General features: G+C 56.2%; 1 protein-coding gene across 1 annotated transcript; it reads right to left on the bottom strand.

Annotated features, from left to right (window-relative positions):
- Positions 1 to 2190: 2190 nt before the first annotated feature.
- Positions 2191 to 8908, bottom strand: CPLANE2 (ciliogenesis and planar polarity effector complex subunit 2). Its single transcript, XM_047873733.1, has 6 exons — positions 8795 to 8908; positions 8234 to 8372; positions 6817 to 6969; positions 6147 to 6271; positions 5707 to 5843; positions 2191 to 5462 (listed from the first exon to the last, which is right to left on the bottom strand). Exons 1-6 carry the CDS (start codon positions 8795 to 8797, stop codon positions 5213 to 5215), a joined length of 807 nt encoding a protein of 268 aa, XP_047729689.1. The 5' UTR covers positions 8798 to 8908; the 3' UTR covers positions 2191 to 5212.
- Between the last annotated feature and the right edge of the window lie 7961 nt (positions 8909 to 16869).

Genomic DNA, 16869 nt, shown 5'->3' with positions numbered 1-16869 from the left:
CGAAGTGCACGGCGGGCCAGAGCCCCGGGCCCCTTCCCTTGCGACCCTGGCTGGGAGGTGGCAGATCGCGTTCTGTGCGAGGGTCCTTTCCGGCCTGCAAAAGCGCCTTGACCTGCAAAAGCGCCTTGACGGACGCGTTTTCTCGTTTGAAATTCAAACGAGGAGGGAACTAGTACCTAAACGTGGATGACGCTGAGCAGGCCCGCGTCCTAGAGTGGTGGCTGCTGTTTCTCCTGTATTGGGCATCTCCAGGCCCTGGGCTGGGCGCTGGACACACTTCTCCCGCTTCGGCATCACAGACCCTCTGGGTTGGGGGTTGGGGGGGGGGGGTGCTGACACCACGGTAAAGCCAATTTTACAGATGAGATGCTGAAGTCGCTTGCGCAGGTCGAAGAGCGTATTAGGGGAGCCCGCGCTCAGCCTCGGGGACAGAGCCCGCGCTGCCGGTTCCCGCCGCGCGCGCAGGTTCCGCTGGCACTTACAGTGTCAGGGTCACTGGGGAGTCGCAAGTGCTGTGACCTCCAGCCCGCGGGGTGGGAGGGCAGTTGGGAACTGTCTGCCTCACTTCCCTCCTGGGCCTATCAGTCCCAGCGAAGCCGGAATTAAAGGAAATTGGGTTTAGCTCCAAGGCGGAACTGCCCATTGCAAGAAATGGACGAGAGATGCCACGGGATTGCTCGGCCGAGGGAAGAGCGGATTTAAGAGCGCGATCGTGGGTTGGCTGCTCGGGCCTCGGGGGACGTGTCTCACCGATTTCGGTTATCCTGCCGCGGGAAAGGTTGCCCCCCGGGAGTCGGAGGCACAAATGTTGACGCAGGACGCGCAGAGACGGTCGTCGTTGGGGTCCTCGTCCCCGGTGCCATCGCCATCCTGGGCACAACAGGACGGGAGGGAGGGCGAGAGGACCGGAAGCGGTTACTGGTGCCAGGAGCCTCTCCATTCTCCGTCGCCCCTGCTGGGCTGCCGCTCGGCCCGCCCACCCCCGGCTCGGTGTGCGTGCATCCAACCGCCCTGGCGCAGTCGACCGGTCTCCCTCTCCAGCCCAGCCGCCACCACTACCATAAGAACAACGACGAAGAGAACAACCAGCATTTATTGTGCCCTTAACTTGGTGCCTGGCGCAGCACCGAACATTTCCCACACATTTAGCTACAATCCAGAGAAATGCGTGCTACTGTCCTTTCCATTTCACAGATAAATGAATGCACGGGAATTGAAGCGAATGGCCCAAGGCCCCAATTCTCCCTCACCTTCCTTCCGGACCCCCTCTCCACCCCCAGCCTCAGTCAGTCCTCTTTGCTCCCAGAATCCACCCCAACTTTCTAGAATAGAGTTGAACACCAGCTTCCTCCATCCCCACTGCCCCAGCCTCTGGGTCTGAGGTCACAGGGAGGGAAGAACCTTCACCACTTCCCAGCTTCACTTCTCATCTCCTGGTTGGCCCTCTGGGGGTCTGGCCCCAACCTGTCCTAGCCTCTGAGCCCCCTGCCTCCATCTGGGCACTTCCCCCACCCCCACCCCCCCAAGCCTGTGCCTGGCACAGGGGCATCACAGCTGGCACCAGGCTGGCTAGGGAGTAAGGAGATCCAGGGCAAGACCAGAAAGCCCCAACCGGAATCTGGACTCAGCCAGGGAGGGCCCCGGAGGCCCACCCAGCAGCCTTTGCAGGGAGGGGGGATTCCTGCAGCCCCTTCCTATCCTGGGGCCAGCTTCCTCACCTGGGGTCCTCCCTGCTCCCCAAGAGGCCAGCCAGCCTAGGCTGGCAGCGAAGAAGAACTTCTCACTTAACAGCTCAGCTCAGCCGGACCTGGGAAGCTTTGGGGGCGGGGTGGGGGGCGGGGAGGAAAAGGGAAGGAGAGGGAGGGGCCAGCACTGCATTTCCCCTCCTACAGGCAGCCCCAGGCTTCAAAGTTGGAAAAATTGGGAGGACCGGGAGAGGGCCTGTGAGGGGCTGAATCCTGAAGACTGCATTAGGGGATGAGGGGGAGGGATGGTCCAAGGGAGGAGAGTGCTGAGGGCTGAGAGCATCAGGGCTGTTTCGTGGCTCTGCAACCTTGGGCAAATGCTTGTCCCTCTCTGGACCTCAGCTTCTCTGTCTTAGTCTGTTCGGGTCGCTATAACAAAATACCACAGACCGGGTGGCTTATAAACAACAGAAATTTATTTCCCACAGCTCCGAAAGTGGCAAGTCCAAGATCAAGGCTCCAGCAGGGTCCTCGAGGACCCTCTTCCTGGTTTATAGTCTGCACTTTCTGTGTCTTCATTTGGTGGAAGGGGCTACAGAGCTCTGTGGGGTCTCTTGCATAAGAGCACGAATCCCATGCGTGGGGCTCTGCCCTCTTGACCTCCCAAAGGTCCCTAAAATACCATCACATTAAGGATTGGGATTTCAAAGTATAAATTTTGGGGGGACACATTCAGACCATGGCACTCCCCATCTGTAGGCTCTGTTGAGAGCCTGTTTGGGGAAGGAAGAAGCAGCTGATAGATCCTGACTCTGGGAACAGCAGTGGGGCCAGGCCACAGCAGAGCTAACCCCCACCCTCGCCTCAGGAAAAGATGATGGCTCCCAGCGGCTTCCCTCCAGAGCCCCAAAGTTCAGTGGCTCCAGGGCCCTCCCGGACCTTTTCCCAAAGTCAGGGCCCACCCCTGACCCAGTCTGGGGCATCATCACTACCCCTTCCTTCCAGGGAGCCTCAGGGCCCATGGAGGGGTGGGGTGAGTGGAGAGATACTTGCCCTGAACTGCTGTGAGGCTTAACCTAACGGTGGAATTTGGGGCACCAAAGCAGGGAGAAAAGATGGCCTTGTGACACTTCCCCGGAGTGGCCCCTCCCTCCAAACCCTGAGAGAGGAGCTTTATCTGGAGCCCAGACCCTCTCCCTGGATAACACACCCAGGACCCGCTACAGACTGTGCGGTGTCCAGAGTTTCAAGATGGCCAGAGCAGAGCTTCAAACCAGGTGGGAGGGCCCCTCTGAGGGCCGTGAAGCTGGCTCGAAACCACACGCGTGTGTCCGCACGCTCTTCTCACTCCCTTTCCACGTGGCCCTGCCCAGGGAACACACTGTAAGTGCAGTCACCTGCTATTTTGATAATGGCTCCCAGCTCTGCACTGCCACGGAGGAGGCCCCCCGGATAAGCAGTCTGCTAAGTGCTGAAGGGACACGGCGGCAGGGCTCGCAGGGGCACAGAAAGTGGTGCTGGGAGGGCAGGTGGCCAGGCTCCTGGTCCCAGTCCCCCTGGCCTCCCTACCTTGTCCTTACGCAGGAAAACAGCAGAGAACTGTTCACCTCCTTGGTTTGGGGTGAAGGTGGGTGACAGGGTGATTCTCTGATTGGGGCAGGGCTAACCAGGAGAAAACTGGCCTGCGGGTACAGAGCGGGGACCCAAGAAGGATGCAGTAGCTTCCTTTCTGGGGGAGTTTCAAGCCCAGAGATAACTGGCTGGTGCTCACAACACAGGCACCTGTAGCTAGAGCATCACATTCAGGCCCAGAGGTGACCTTCACCGGGTCCCACTCCCAAGCTTTGCTGTTGCCTCCCGGGTACGGTCTACTGGAGCTAAGAACGGAAAAGAATGGGCTGAGCCGGCTGCCCGGAAGCAGAGCTGAAGCCCGCAGGGGACAGGTCTATGGCTCAGGAGCTCAGGAGTGGGAGCCAGCCCACCGGCTGTGCTACCATGAGGCTTAGGGTCCCGCACAGGGACGTTCTTTCTCTGGGGTATGGGACAAGCTCAGGACTCAGCTCTGAACCAGCGCTGGTCCTTTAGGCCCTGGAAGGGGTGACCGACGAACCTGTGGGTGGTGCCCAGGGTAGCAGACATGGTAAATGCCATCAGGCAGGTGGTCAGTGTGCCCAGGAGGGTGAGCCCGAGTGGGTTATGTATGAACGTCCTGCGTGTGCCAGCAGGGGGGGTGTGCACATGGGTGGAGGGCAGTGTTTTAGGCCAAGGGCTGGTATGTGTGAGCATGTGATCATGCCTGTGAGGATGTGGTATACAAAGCTGCCAGGGCTCCCCTCTCAAGAGGCGGCTCCAAGGGTCCGCTGGCTTTGGGGGTCACATATCTGGGCCCCCAGGTCCTTCCAGCTGGCTCAGACTCAGGCCAGGCCTCAACCCAGGGTTCCAACTAGGGTACCATCAGGGGGTGTCCGAAAGTATAAAGGCCCTCTGCATCAGCACCGCCCCCTCCCCCCATACTTTAGCCTGCATTCACCAGTGTCTCTGGTGGATGGGGCAGGGGTGAGACACAAGAATGGGCACATTCCCTCACTTTCCTGCTCCTGCCCTTGCTGGCTTCCCACAGGGCAGAGCTGCCAAACAGGGCACCTCACTCCCTGACCCCACCTGGTCCAGTCCCTGGCCCTCCCCAGTGAGCTTTCTGATACCCCAGGCTGGCGGGGCCCTGCTTCCCAAGCCTAGCCTGACACCTTCATTTTCAAGAAAGGTACTGCACGGAGGGCTCACCCCCTGAACATGAAGGTGGACTACATTTCCCAGCCTGCCCTGCAGCTCCATGTAACCATGTGACTGGGTGCTGGCCAATGGAAGGTGGGCAGAAGGCACACCCCCAGAGGCCAGGTCCCGGGAAACCTCCTAGGTGACCCTCCACTAGCAGTCACTCCCCCTCTGCTGACTGGATGCTGATGCCCCAGGGCCAACCGGGAAGCCATGTGTTAGAGACCTCAGAGTCAGGGTTCATTCAGCAGAGCCCCCAGATCCCTTCACTTTCAGCTGAAGTGAGGCTGAGCAAGGGAAACACTTCTATCGAGTAAAGCCACTGAGATTTCAGGGTTTATCCGATATAGCAGATGGTGTTGCCTCAAGGAATACAGGCTCTTGACTGAAGTCACTTGGGGTCCAGGGCCCGGCTGGGATGCCCCCCCTTTCCAGTCGCCCTTTCTGGGAGGACAGCAGGTGGGGGGTGCGGGAGAAGCTTGAGCCCTAAGGTTCTGCCCCTATACTTCCTCAGTTTCCAGAGCCCAGACCCTCCAAGGCGGAGGGAGAAGGCCAGGGGGCCCCCGGATGCCCTTAGGCCACTGATGTACAGAGCCTCGTGTCCCCACCTCACTGCTGTGATTTCTGCAAGGAAGGTGCCTCCTCGTCCTCCTGACAGGCCCCTCTGGCCAGTCCTCAGGATGAGGTCAATGTTCCTGCCTCAGCCTTAGGACCTGGTCCTGCCCTCTGCCTTGGGTCACGGTTGGGAGTAGAGATCAGCTGGGGGAGTTCTCCGAGGTGTCGGGGAGCAGGCCAGCTGCCACCTGGTCCTGGTGCCACAGCTGTTCCGCCAGGCCGTTGAGCACGTGGGCAACGTCGGCCAGCCCAGCCCACCCATCCAGTGTGCGCCCATCTGCCAGCCGCCGCCCCGGCACACTCTTCACCCTCAAGAGGGGCAGTTCCCAGGCCTGCCGGAAGGCCGTGAGGTCACGCTCAGGCACATCAGTGTGCATGTACTGGTCAAATCTGGAGGAGGGTCAAGGAGCCTGGCCGGGTGTCTCTGCTTACCGCCTCCTCGCACCCAGCCTCAGCCCTCTTCCCTGGAGCCCCATCCGGTGGGGGCGGGGGGGGGGGGCGGCTGCTGCAGCCTTTAAGATACTGTCCATGGGCGTAGAGCCCACAGCTAGGCAGAGGCAGAGTCCCTGATCCCCTTGCTCTGTGCCTTGCCAGGTGTGGCCTCAGACTGTCCTAGGGGCCACCCAAAGGATACTTGGAGCCGATGACCATCCTGACAACACCAGGGGTGTCGCCTGCTACTCGGGCCAGCTGTCCAGGGAGGTCTTCAAAGGAGGCACGGTCGGTGAAGGAGAAGAGGAAGAGGAAAGCATCTGTCTTCTCCTTGCAAGCCTGGGGAGGGAGAGGCCGATGTGAGGCTTGTAACCAGGGGGCCAGAACCTCCGATCAGCCGCAGGGCCCTGAGAAGTCTCAGCAGATCCCCTCCTTCCACAGGCCCAGAGCAGGGACCGGCTGGCCCAGGGCAGAGCTGGGGCTGAGACCCGGTCCCCACGGCCAGCTCAGCCTTCTCCCACCCGGGGCAGCACCCCCCAGGCCACGCCCAATTCTGCCTCCTGCAGACAGGGCAGGTACTCAGAAGCCCACCTCAGACAACCAGCTCCTCCCGGCCCCTCCCAGGCCCACCTGTCTGCTCACCGGCAGCATGTGGTCGAACTTTTTGAGTGCAGACTCCCCGCAGTCCCAGAACTCAAAGCGGAACATGACAGCACGGTCACTGGCCTGCAGTTTGGCTGGCCAAAATACCACGGTGGTCTGGATGCCTGGGGGAGGGTCAGCTATTCAGCATGGGAGAGGCGGAGTGGAGAGGGGCCAGGGGCCAGGAAGAAATAGGAAGAAGATACATCCCCGGTGGGTCCACCAGCCTGGTGCGGAAAGCATAGTCGCTGACCCGGGAAAATTCTCAGGCTGATGGGGGGAAACCAAACTGCTCTAGAAGGGTCTCCAGCCTGCCAGAGAGATGCAGCCCCAGCCCCAGCCATGACAAAGCAGTTCCACTCGTACGTACGAGGGGACCCAGACGTACTGGATGCTGGAGGATCCAGTTGCAACCTGCTGGTCAATCAGGAAGGAAACCGGAAGAGAAGATCGGCGTTCCCTGAGCGCCCATCTTGTGCCAGCTCGGGGCGAGGCATGTTACCAACACGATCTCTAGTACCAATCCCACAATACACTGGGGTTGGAACTATCATCTCTGACGAATAGAGGAGCCAGTGAAACGCCTTTCCAAGGTTGTGGAGTAAACGAACGATGGGTCAAGGGCCAGTCTTTCCTCCACCCCAGGGAAGGCCTCCCGGGATGCACTCACCAGCGGTCTCATGGTGTACCACGGGTACCTCTAGGCCAGCCAGCTTGGCCACCAGTGCTGTCTTGCCCACGCCGCTCTTTCCAGACACGAAGATCTTGTAGCTGGCTGTGTCAATGGCCACGGGTGGGGGCAGCACTGGTCGTTCCAGCAGCCCTGGGGCAAGAAGGGAGCCAGGTGGGGTCAAGAGGTCAACCTGTGCTTGCCCCATCAGACCCATCAGCTCTAAGGGCTTTCTGGTGCCAGCTATCCATGGTTCTCTATACTCGGTACGGAGGCCTGGGACACAGGCAGGGTCCCTGGATGAGCTCTGTTACAAACACCTGTGCTCTGTTAGGTGCACCAAGGCCCATTCCAAATAATACCGAATTACTTTTCTTTAAAGTTTGATGCACGAGGGGCACCTGGGTGGCTCAGTCAGTTAAGCGGCCCACTTTCGGCTCAGGTGGTGATCTCAGGGTTTGGGAGTTCGAGCCCCGCACTGGGCTCTGTGCTGGCAGCTCAGAGCCTGGAGCCTGCTTCGGATTCTGCGTCTCCCTCTCTCTCTGCCCCTCCCCTGCTGGCGCTCTGTCTCTCAAAATAATAAGTGAACATTACAAAAAAATAAATAAATAAAGTTTGACGCATGAGATTGTTTTTATTGATACTATTATCACCTGTTCTAGATTTCCCACATGTAAAGGCAAGGTTCTTCGTAATTCTTTCCTCCGTGGAGAAATATCAGCAAAAATATTCTCAGTTACTATAAATAAACTTGTTAGAATCAATACACTGAGATCTTTATGAATGCTTTTAATTTGCAAAAAAAAAAAAAAAAAAGGTCTGAATTATGATACATGCATAGGCTTAGCATCTGAAAGTCCTCAGCTGTGGGTTGCCCTGTCATTCTATGGCCTTAAACCTCCTGGCGCTTTGTTTCTTCTGGCCAGAGCTGAGCTCTCACAGCAGATGCCAGGCCCCTCTGCTGACCTGTCAGTGCAATGCTGGGTGAGGTGGCTTCATCCTGGGAGATGTGAATGTCTCGTCTTTGAGACTGTAGGATATGGAAGAGGCTTGCCTCTACTTACCAGGCTGGGTCTCGGACAAGTCTGTAAGGTGTGCTGTTGAGGGCAGGCGGGAGTCTGTTGTGCAACATGCCCAGCAGAGGGCCTGGCACAGAGGTAAGAACTCAATCAACAGCCTCTCTGGTGACAGTGTTCTTGGCAGGGTTGGGGCTGTTTCCATGCTCCTGGCTCTGATGGTGGAATTCGCTCTAAGGAGATTCGGGGGCCCCAGGGATAGGGCTTCCAGGGGTCTCCAAGGTTGAGGAGTGTAGTAACGCAGGCCCTCACTGCCCTACCGCTTTGCCACCTTCCCCACCCCTCCCGACAGGTGACACTGTTCTTCCAGGGGAGTGACAGGCTTGGGGGCAGGCACTTACCGAACACCCGTCTGCGGTTCTTGCGCAGGATGCAGGCTAAATACTCCTTGCCCTCGGCGCTCTCGTGCCAGTCTGGGACAATCACCGAGCCCGGGGCGGGTGGTCTGGCCATGGCCTGGCACCGCGACGGGGTAGAATGCTGAGTAGGGGAGGGGAGAGGGTAGATGTCCTGAGCTGGACCTGCGATCCCTCTCAACCTGCTCTCTGACTCTTCCTCAGAACCCCAGCTCCCTCCTTGGGGTGGGGGGCGGGGGGCGGGCGTCATTTACTGCACCTCACCCTTATTATCCCCATTAGCGCTTTTGGAGTCCCAGTTTCCTCTCATGGTCCTGGGGGGTTACACACTCCCCGTCTCCCTCTTATTACCCAGACGGTGCAATTCCATAGTCCCTTCGTCCCCATACTGCCCCCTGGACAGCCATCGCATTATTGCCCCGGGGGGGGGGGCACTTACACAACCCCCTCTCCCTTGTCATCTCGGGGCAGGAGCGAGGGTTTTTACACAGCCCTGTTTCTCCTCTGCCTCCTCGATCCCAACTCCTGGGGCCACCCAGCCCTCACCATCAGAAGTCCCCGTCGGCGAACGGGCTCAGGCGGAGCTGGTCCCTTTAAAAGCCCACCCGCTCACCCGCCGCCCAGTCCGCCCGGGTTGCTTCCGCCCGGCCTGCGTCTGGCTTCGGAGCGCTCAGCCTGCCTCCGCGTCGGAGCTTGAGGCGCATGTGCGGAGGCTGTTGTCAAGGAGACGCCGGGGGCGGGACTGGCCCCCTCTCTTGTCTGCCGCTACCACCACGCGGGGGCACTTCGGACGCGGCCTAACCCTCCGGGCCGTGGGTCCTTGTTATTGCTCAGTACGATTCCCAGGCTTTCCTCCCCAAACTCCTCCCAAATCAAATCCCCCTCCTCCAGGAGCCTTCTCTGTCTCAGTGACTCAGTTCCTTCTTCTATAAAATACTATTACCTCCTAGGGTGTTTTTTTTTTTTTTTTATAACAGTGCTCAGCCCATAGCAGTGCTCAATAAGTTTAGTTAGTGTTGCTTATTATTATTGTTATCGCTCTATTAATTCTGCTCGGCAGGACCTAGAGATGAATTAAAACACCTATGGCTTCCTAAGTGGGGAAACAGCAGCTCAGAGAGGTTAAGGGACTTGCTCAAAGTCTTAAAAATGAGTCAGAGGGCCACAGGAATCTACCGGCCATTCATTTATTGATTCATCCCATCCATTCAACAAATAATTACTGAGCACCTATTATGTGTTCTGCCCGTTCTAGGCACTGGCAATGGAAAGACAAGAAGTACTACCCTTCTGCAGCTGACATTTCAGCACTGAGGCCATGAGCCCCCCTCCACCCTTCCAACAATGGGCACCCACCTGTTACCAGAAGGTGGGGGTGCTCAGTAAATGCCTGTTAGTTGGACAGGATGCAGGTGGGTCCTTGCTGAGAGGTTATCTATTACACTTAATTTTTGCCCGTATCTTCGTGCAAGTAGCACGAAGATTTGTCCTTCAAGTAGGACAAATTTGTCAAGTAGGACAAATCACTGCTTTGTAAGGAATAATCTGTAAGTTAACCTTTATTGCAGGCCAACTCAGTGCCAGACAGTGGGGGCTTTACAGAGGTTAGCTTCGTTTAATTCTATAAACAAACTTGTATGGGAAATATTATCATCTCTCTTTTCTTTTACAGGTGAGGAAACTCAAGACAACATGATTCTCTGGGGTCACATCACACGGCCGGCCAGTGGCAAAATTAGACTCAGAACCCAGGATTCCTGGACTCTGAACATCTGTTCTGCCAGACTGGGTCTCGTGTTTTTTTAAACTTTGTCCCCAGCCACTAGGAGGGCCCTTCTTAGTCATGCCGACAGCAGCCAGAGGGCCATCAACCCACAAAGCATCGAGGTCCATTATGTCCGAGAGAGTAGAGGGGACGTGGCCGTATAAGACAGGGTGCTTGCTGTCAGGTGCTTCCACTGCAGCTAGGCGGAAACATAACAAATGAGCATTGATTTCTCCGGGATTCTGCAGCTTGAAACCCCTGCCCACAGTCCCAGGTTGCTCAGCTCCCTTTCCTGCCTTTCTTACCGCACCTGCCCAGACTCAGGATTGGTCACGCTGTGTGGAGCGCCCTCTCTCCGTGGACCTGAAGTGCCTCCATGGCAGGGCTCAGATCTGACTTATCTCTGAGTTTCTGCACTTCATCGTTAGCCGTGCCCTGTCTTGGCTCTTGGAGGGCTTGGAGGGCTCGGGGAGTGTGAGGAAATGAAGCAACTTGGCAGGATGAGCTTGCCAGTTATCCTGGAGGCCAGATGTGAAGTCCTCTTGGACAGAGGGGGAGGCTGGTGATCAGAGGATCTAGGGGCCAGAGGTTTTGGGGAGAATCGGCCTTCACCGCCCTCAGGAGCTCATGGAGAGGACACTTGGGGAGCATCAGGAGCCTGTTCAAAACATGGGTTCTTGGGGTCCATCCTCCAGAGACTCTGCTTTGGGGGGCCAGATGGGTCTGTAAGCTTGCATGTGAACACGGGGCAGTTCAGAAGTTGGGTTCTGTATCAGTCTGCTGTGGCTGCCGTAAGAGACTACCACAGACTAGGCAGCTTAAACAGCAGAAATCTATTTTCTCGGCAGTTCTGGAAGCTGGAAGTCCAAAATCAAGTTGCCAACGGGGTTGGTTTCTGGTGTGGCCTTTCTTCCCGGCCTGCAGGCAGCCGCCTTCTCAGTGTGTCCTACAAGGTCTCATCTCTGTGCACACATACCCTTGATGTCTTTTCCTTTTATAAGGACACCAGTATTATTGGATTAGGGCCTTGCTCTTATTACCTCATTTAACCTTTATTACCTCCTTAAAGGCCCTGTCTCCAAGTAAGTCACATTGGGGGTTAGGACTTAGCATATGGATTTTGGCCGGGGGTGAGGGGAGTCACACACCATCCAGTCCATGGCAGGGTCCACAGACCTCACTTAGACGTCACTGCTGGTGAGAGAGCCAGTCAATGGTTAGAGCCTGGGAGTGAGGTGGTCAGAATTTCGTTTCAGAGGATGCTTGTGGACCATTTTGGTCTAGTGAGTTCTGCTGTCCTGTGCCCCCTCTGACCATTAAACTGAGTGTCCCTCTAAAGCAAAATGTTTCTCCTCTCAAGGCCTAAGGTGAAGCAGGTGGACCATCTATCTAAAGGCCCATATGGTGTAAAACTTTCTGATTCATCTACTCATTTGTTCATGGTTTGGTCTCCCCCCATCTCCCAAATTGATTGAGCACCTTCTGGACAGGGCACCATAAGGCCTGGATGGGCAGACACACACAGGCCTGAGGCCCTCAGGGGCAGGGGTGGGTGGGATGCCCAGGAGGATGAGTGGAGGAGGGACAGTCAGATTTGGGTGTCTGTTTCTTCTCTTGCCTGGACACTGCAGCTGTTTCCTGTAGGTTTCCCTGCTTGCCTTCTGGAATGCCACAGAGGCACCAGAGTCGTCTTTAGGCAAAGTAAATCCAGCAATGCCACACCCATGCTTATAGTTTTCCAATGGTTTTCACTGCACTCAGAATAAAATCCAAACTCCATGCCGCCAAGGCCATCTGTGGCCATCTGACCACCTCTTGCTTTCATTTCAATGGTCGCGCTTTTCCCCTTGCCCAATGCCCTCCAGCGAGCCCGGCCTTTTGTTCCCACACAGGACCTCTGCCCTCCAGTGTCCAACACCCAGACCTCCCTGCATCACCCCCCCAACCTCCCGTGGATGGCTGCTTCACCTGCACAGAGCCCTTCCTCCTCCTCCGCTCAAGGATTCGCCCTTACCCTCCGAGACTCACTCCTTCACGCCCTCCTGTTCTTGATTCTGAAATTTTATTTTTTAAAAGATTTTTAAGTAATCTCTGCACCCAACATGGGACTTGAACTTACAACCCCAAGATCAAGAGTCGCGTGCTCTACCAACTGAACCAGCCAGGCGCCCCTTGATTCTGAAATTTTAAATTTATTGTCTCTCTCACCTAGAACATAAGCTCCATGAGGCTAGGGGCCTTGTCTTTGAGGCTAGGGGCCTTGTCTTTTCATTCTGTTATACCCCTGTATTGGTTTCCTACACCTACAGTAACAAAGTACCACAGACTGGGTGGCTTAAACAACACAAATGTGTTTTCTCAGTTCCGGAAGTTAGAAGTTATATATCAATGGGTCACCTGGGTGGCTCAGTTGGTTAAGGGTCCGACTTCAGCTCCGCTCATGATCTCACGGTTCACAAGTTTGAGCCCTGCATCAGGCTCTGTGCTGACAGTTCAGGGCCTGGAGCCTGCTTCAGATTCTGTCTGTCTGTCTGTCTCTCTCTGCCCCTCCCCTGCTCATGCTCTATCTCTCAAAAGTAAATAAGCATTAAAAAAAAATTTTTTTTTAAAGAAATACATCAAGGAGTTGGTAGGGCTGGTTCCTTCTGAGGGGCAGGAGAGAAGGATCTGCTCCAGGCCTCTCTCTTTGGCTTGTGGGTGACCATCTTCTCCTCACGTCCTCACATCACTTTCCCTCCGTACAAATCCGAGTACAAATTTGCTGTTCTTAATAAGGACACGAGTCACACTGGATAAGGACCCACCTGAATGGCCTCATTTTAACTTAATCACCTCAGTAAAGACCTTATCTCCAAATATGATTACATTCTGAGGTTCTGCGGGTTAGAACTTCCATATGAGAAGGGAGGGGGGCAGAGGGACACAATTAAGCCCATAATAACCCCTACTAGCTAGAATATGTTGGACATATAGTAAAAACTCAATAGAAACGTGTTGGCTGACTGGCTGTGGCTGCAGCTTGGGGAATGGCCTGAAGAGGGTGCCTGGAAGAAGCCACCAGTTAGGAAGCCCGGCAAACATTACAGGCACGAGTGGGTGAAGACATGTACTTGTCAAATACGTAGGAGCACTCCCCGTGCCAGGCCAGACACTGGAAAGACGACCGTAAAGGAGATACAGACCCTGTCCTTGTGCATTCCACACTCCGCTGGGGACAATAATCCAATAACCAGGGAGTTGCACTTATAAGCAGGGCGGGAGGGTAGATTAAAAATGTCCAGATTCCATTTAAAATATAGGGTTTGGGACTGGAGCTGCCAAATCATCCCCAGGGAGGTTTTTTTGAGCCTGGAATGTGCCAGGCCTGTGCTCGGCAGCAAGGTTGGTGTCCTTGACCCGGACAGCCTCATGTGTCACTTCCCTGCTTAAAACCCTCTAATGGCCTCCCACTGCACCTGGAGTCTTGTCCACCCCTCCCTCCCCATGGCCTATGAGGTTCACTGGCACCCACTGCCTTCACTCACATGCCTCAGGCACTCCGGCGTTTCCTCTGCTCCCTGAATTTGTTGAGTTCATGCCTGCCTCTGGGCCTTTGTTCCTGCTGTTTTCTCCACATGGCTGCTCTTCCGTTCAGGTCTCAGCTGAAACGTCCCCTCCTCAGAAAGGCCTTCTCTGATGAGCCCAAGCCCATCACACTCTGTCACATCCCCCTTTAATTTTCCTCGGGATACTCATCTGGAATGGTCCTGCTTAGCTCTTTCCACGTTTGCCCCTTCTCCCTCACCCCCCACTGAAATACCACCTCCACGGGGAGGGCCAGTGCCTGGCTCACAGTGGCATTCCGCACTTGCTCCATGCAGGGAGCAAGTGAGTGCCGGCCTCCTCCCCCCTTGATCCAGGCAGCCACCAGGCGTCCTCTCCCTACACATTTAACATCCTGTCCTCTCTTGGTTGCCACTGCCTGGGCCCAGATCCCACTCCCCCCCCCGCCTCTCGTCCCCATCTCCAATTCATTCTCCAGTTCTGCCCCGTGCACTCCAGTCTCACACTGACCTTCTCAAGATTCCGGAAGGGCTGGTCATACTCGGATTTCTTTGCAAAGGCTCTTCCATCTACGGGAATACCCTTCTCCTTTCTTCCTCTGGCACTGGCCACAGCCCCTCTCACCCCTGGGTCTTGGGGTTCCCTAGCACCTTATCTGATTTCTCTCCTTCTACTGGAGCAAGTACAAGCTTTTACCTTGGCAGACTCAGATGCTTAAGAAACAGAGCTTTGTTTCCTGGCTTGATTTAGTCTGTCTGCCGACATTTTAATCCAATAATTTCCTGGTGAACTTACATTCAATGGATTTCTCATTCTCTACTCTTTAAACTCAATCTCCTCGAGGTTATTTCTTTTCATCTCCCCCTCCTCCGGCCCTGGGGCTCATGTTCAGTGTGTAGGAGGTGTTGCCCAAATGCCAGGGAAGCATGTCTGTGGAGGGCACCCACTCCTTGGGTGTCCTCTGTCCTGGACCTTTGTGGGCCTCCGCTACTGGGAGAACTCTATGCCATCAGTCTGCCATGGCCCCAGCTGTGCGGGCCTCTCCTCCCACTGTGGATTCTGCTCATAAGCTGCTTTCCTTGCTACATCTGAGGGGATGACCTCTGGTCAACAGATCCATATGGGCCACTCTGTACTGTCCTCAGCCCCAAACACCAGCCCCTCTGGATATGCCAGACCTCCCACAGCCCTTCTGCACCTTTCCTGGACCACAGTGAGTCTGTCTTCCCAGGGTGAGGCCCGGAGGCCCGCCAACACCCTGCATTACTGACTGCCAGAGGCCAGGCCTGGGATCCCCCAAGAAAGGCTCTATTCTCATTTCAGTGGGTGAGGCTGGGGCAACGAGAAACCCATCTGTTAGCGCTCTCTGGCTTCCCAACAACTGTCCTGCCCTTGACTGCCTATGTTGGTTACAGACAGTTCTGACTCTGCCTCCTTTGCATCTTTTTAGTACGACACCTGGACTGTCTTTGGCTTCTGAAGCCCAGGATTTGTCATCTTCGTTCAGCCCAGCGTGATGCCTCCCTGGTTTGTGATGAGGCTGTGAGCTCCTCCAGGAGCAGGCCTCTTTTCAGCCATCTGCGTCCCAGTGCCTCGAGGGTCAGTGTGTGCTCAGGTGTGCCGAGAATGACTGACCCCGAAGGGCAGTCCCGGGCTCTCCTGGTCTTGCTGATGGGTGGGCAGCAGCTTCCTTCTTCCTTCCAGGGTTCTGCCTGGTCAGGTCTGGTCCTCAGCCCTCTTTCTCTTCCCTGCAGTGGGCGGGGGCAGACAGGTTCCCCGGTGGGGAAATGGCACGCTCTGCCAGGCTTCTGAGGCATTGACTTGTAACATCGGCTCAGCTTTGTGCATGCTGACAGGGCCTGGGCCCACAGCCCAGCCCAGTGGAGACAACACTGGCTTTCCCATAGCTGGAGGCTGAGGCAGAGAGGGCGGGGGGCGTGGGGGGGAAGGCAGCCTGGGACGGTGTTCAGACATGTGGCAGAGGCCAGGGAAGGGGCCCTACCCAGGCTCTACCAACAGTGGGAGGGAAGAAATGGGCATTTTTCTCCTCCAGCCCATTCAGTTTCCCTCTGAAGTCAGCCTCTGATGCAGTGCCCAGGCCACAAAGCCTTTCACGGGGTGCCCCCAAGTGGTCTTTTAGGGAAGCGCACCCACTCCGTGGACCAAGTTACTGCTGGATCCAGCTAGGCCGCTCATCTGTGAGGCTAGCAGCATCACCGCCATTTGAGTGAAAAAACTGAGGCTCAGGTGGGACCAAGGGACCCCCAGGTGCCCTCTCAGCTCTTGAGTTGTGAGATGACTTGTGTCAGCCCAAAGTGACAGCGCCAGCTTTTGAAACCAAGGTCTTTTCTGGTTCAAAGCCGGCCCTCGTCCCTGTCCTGCAGCCTCTCTAGGAAGTCCTTTCTGAGTGCAAAGGGCACGGAGGGGTCCCTTGGCCCCATTCTTGACCGGATGCATACCTCAGCTCTACCTTCCCTTCCCGTGAGAGTTAATCAGTCTCTGCTTGAGCACCTCCAGCAACGGTGACATCATTACCTCACAAAGTATCCACAAGAGCACTTGGCTGCTTTTGTCAGTGGTATATTGTGGGCAAGTGGGGACAGTTGTGGCCACTGAGAGCAGAAGGCAGACCCAAGCTAGGGATGCTCCCTTGTTGTGGGGGGCGGTGGCAAGGCATAGAGAAGCAAGGGTCCGGTCCCCCGTGGCAGCGTTACAAGCAGGCCAGCCTGCAAGATTTTGAGGTGATGCCTCCTGTCCCGCTGGACAACAGGGTGCTCAAAGGCTGGCTTTTTGCAGAGGCTCCCAGATGAGGGTGATGCGAGGCAAAGCCTTGGGCTGCAGAGCTGGCTGACGGTAGCGACCTGTGCGATGCCTTGGCCTCCCAGTCTGAGTCAGTGATTCCTGCACTGCCGACCCACAGAGCCAGCTGGAGAAGAGTGGCCAGGGCCTGGGAAGGAGAGAGGGCAGTGTGGAGCTGCCCCTTCCCTGCTAGGTGCTGAGATTTACACCCAAATGTGCAAAGGCCTCTGGCCTGCAGACACCCAGGGGAGTGGCGAGGGAGTCTTGTGCTAGGCCTGCGTGAGAAGGCAGTGGTCGCCACCTCCGGTCAGGCCTTGGGAGAGTCACGATCTTCTCTGTTCGTCTCCACATTAAGGTTTCTCCCCAGATTGGCATGTCCTCTCTTCTATGCTCCCACACACCCTCTGACCTGGGGCTGATCAGGCTGCTGTCAAGTTCAGGTCATCTTTGGAGCAGAAACATGCTCATCAGGGGGTAGGAGCATGGCCCTTGGCAGGGACAGACCGAGTTAGGA

Source organism: Prionailurus viverrinus, chromosome C1, assembly GCF_022837055.1.
Source record: "Prionailurus viverrinus isolate Anna chromosome C1, UM_Priviv_1.0, whole genome shotgun sequence".
Classification (NCBI taxonomy): domain Eukaryota; kingdom Metazoa; phylum Chordata; class Mammalia; order Carnivora; family Felidae; genus Prionailurus; species Prionailurus viverrinus.
Note: the sequence above shows the minus strand (reverse complement) of the source record. Positions and strands in the feature narration are given on the sequence as shown.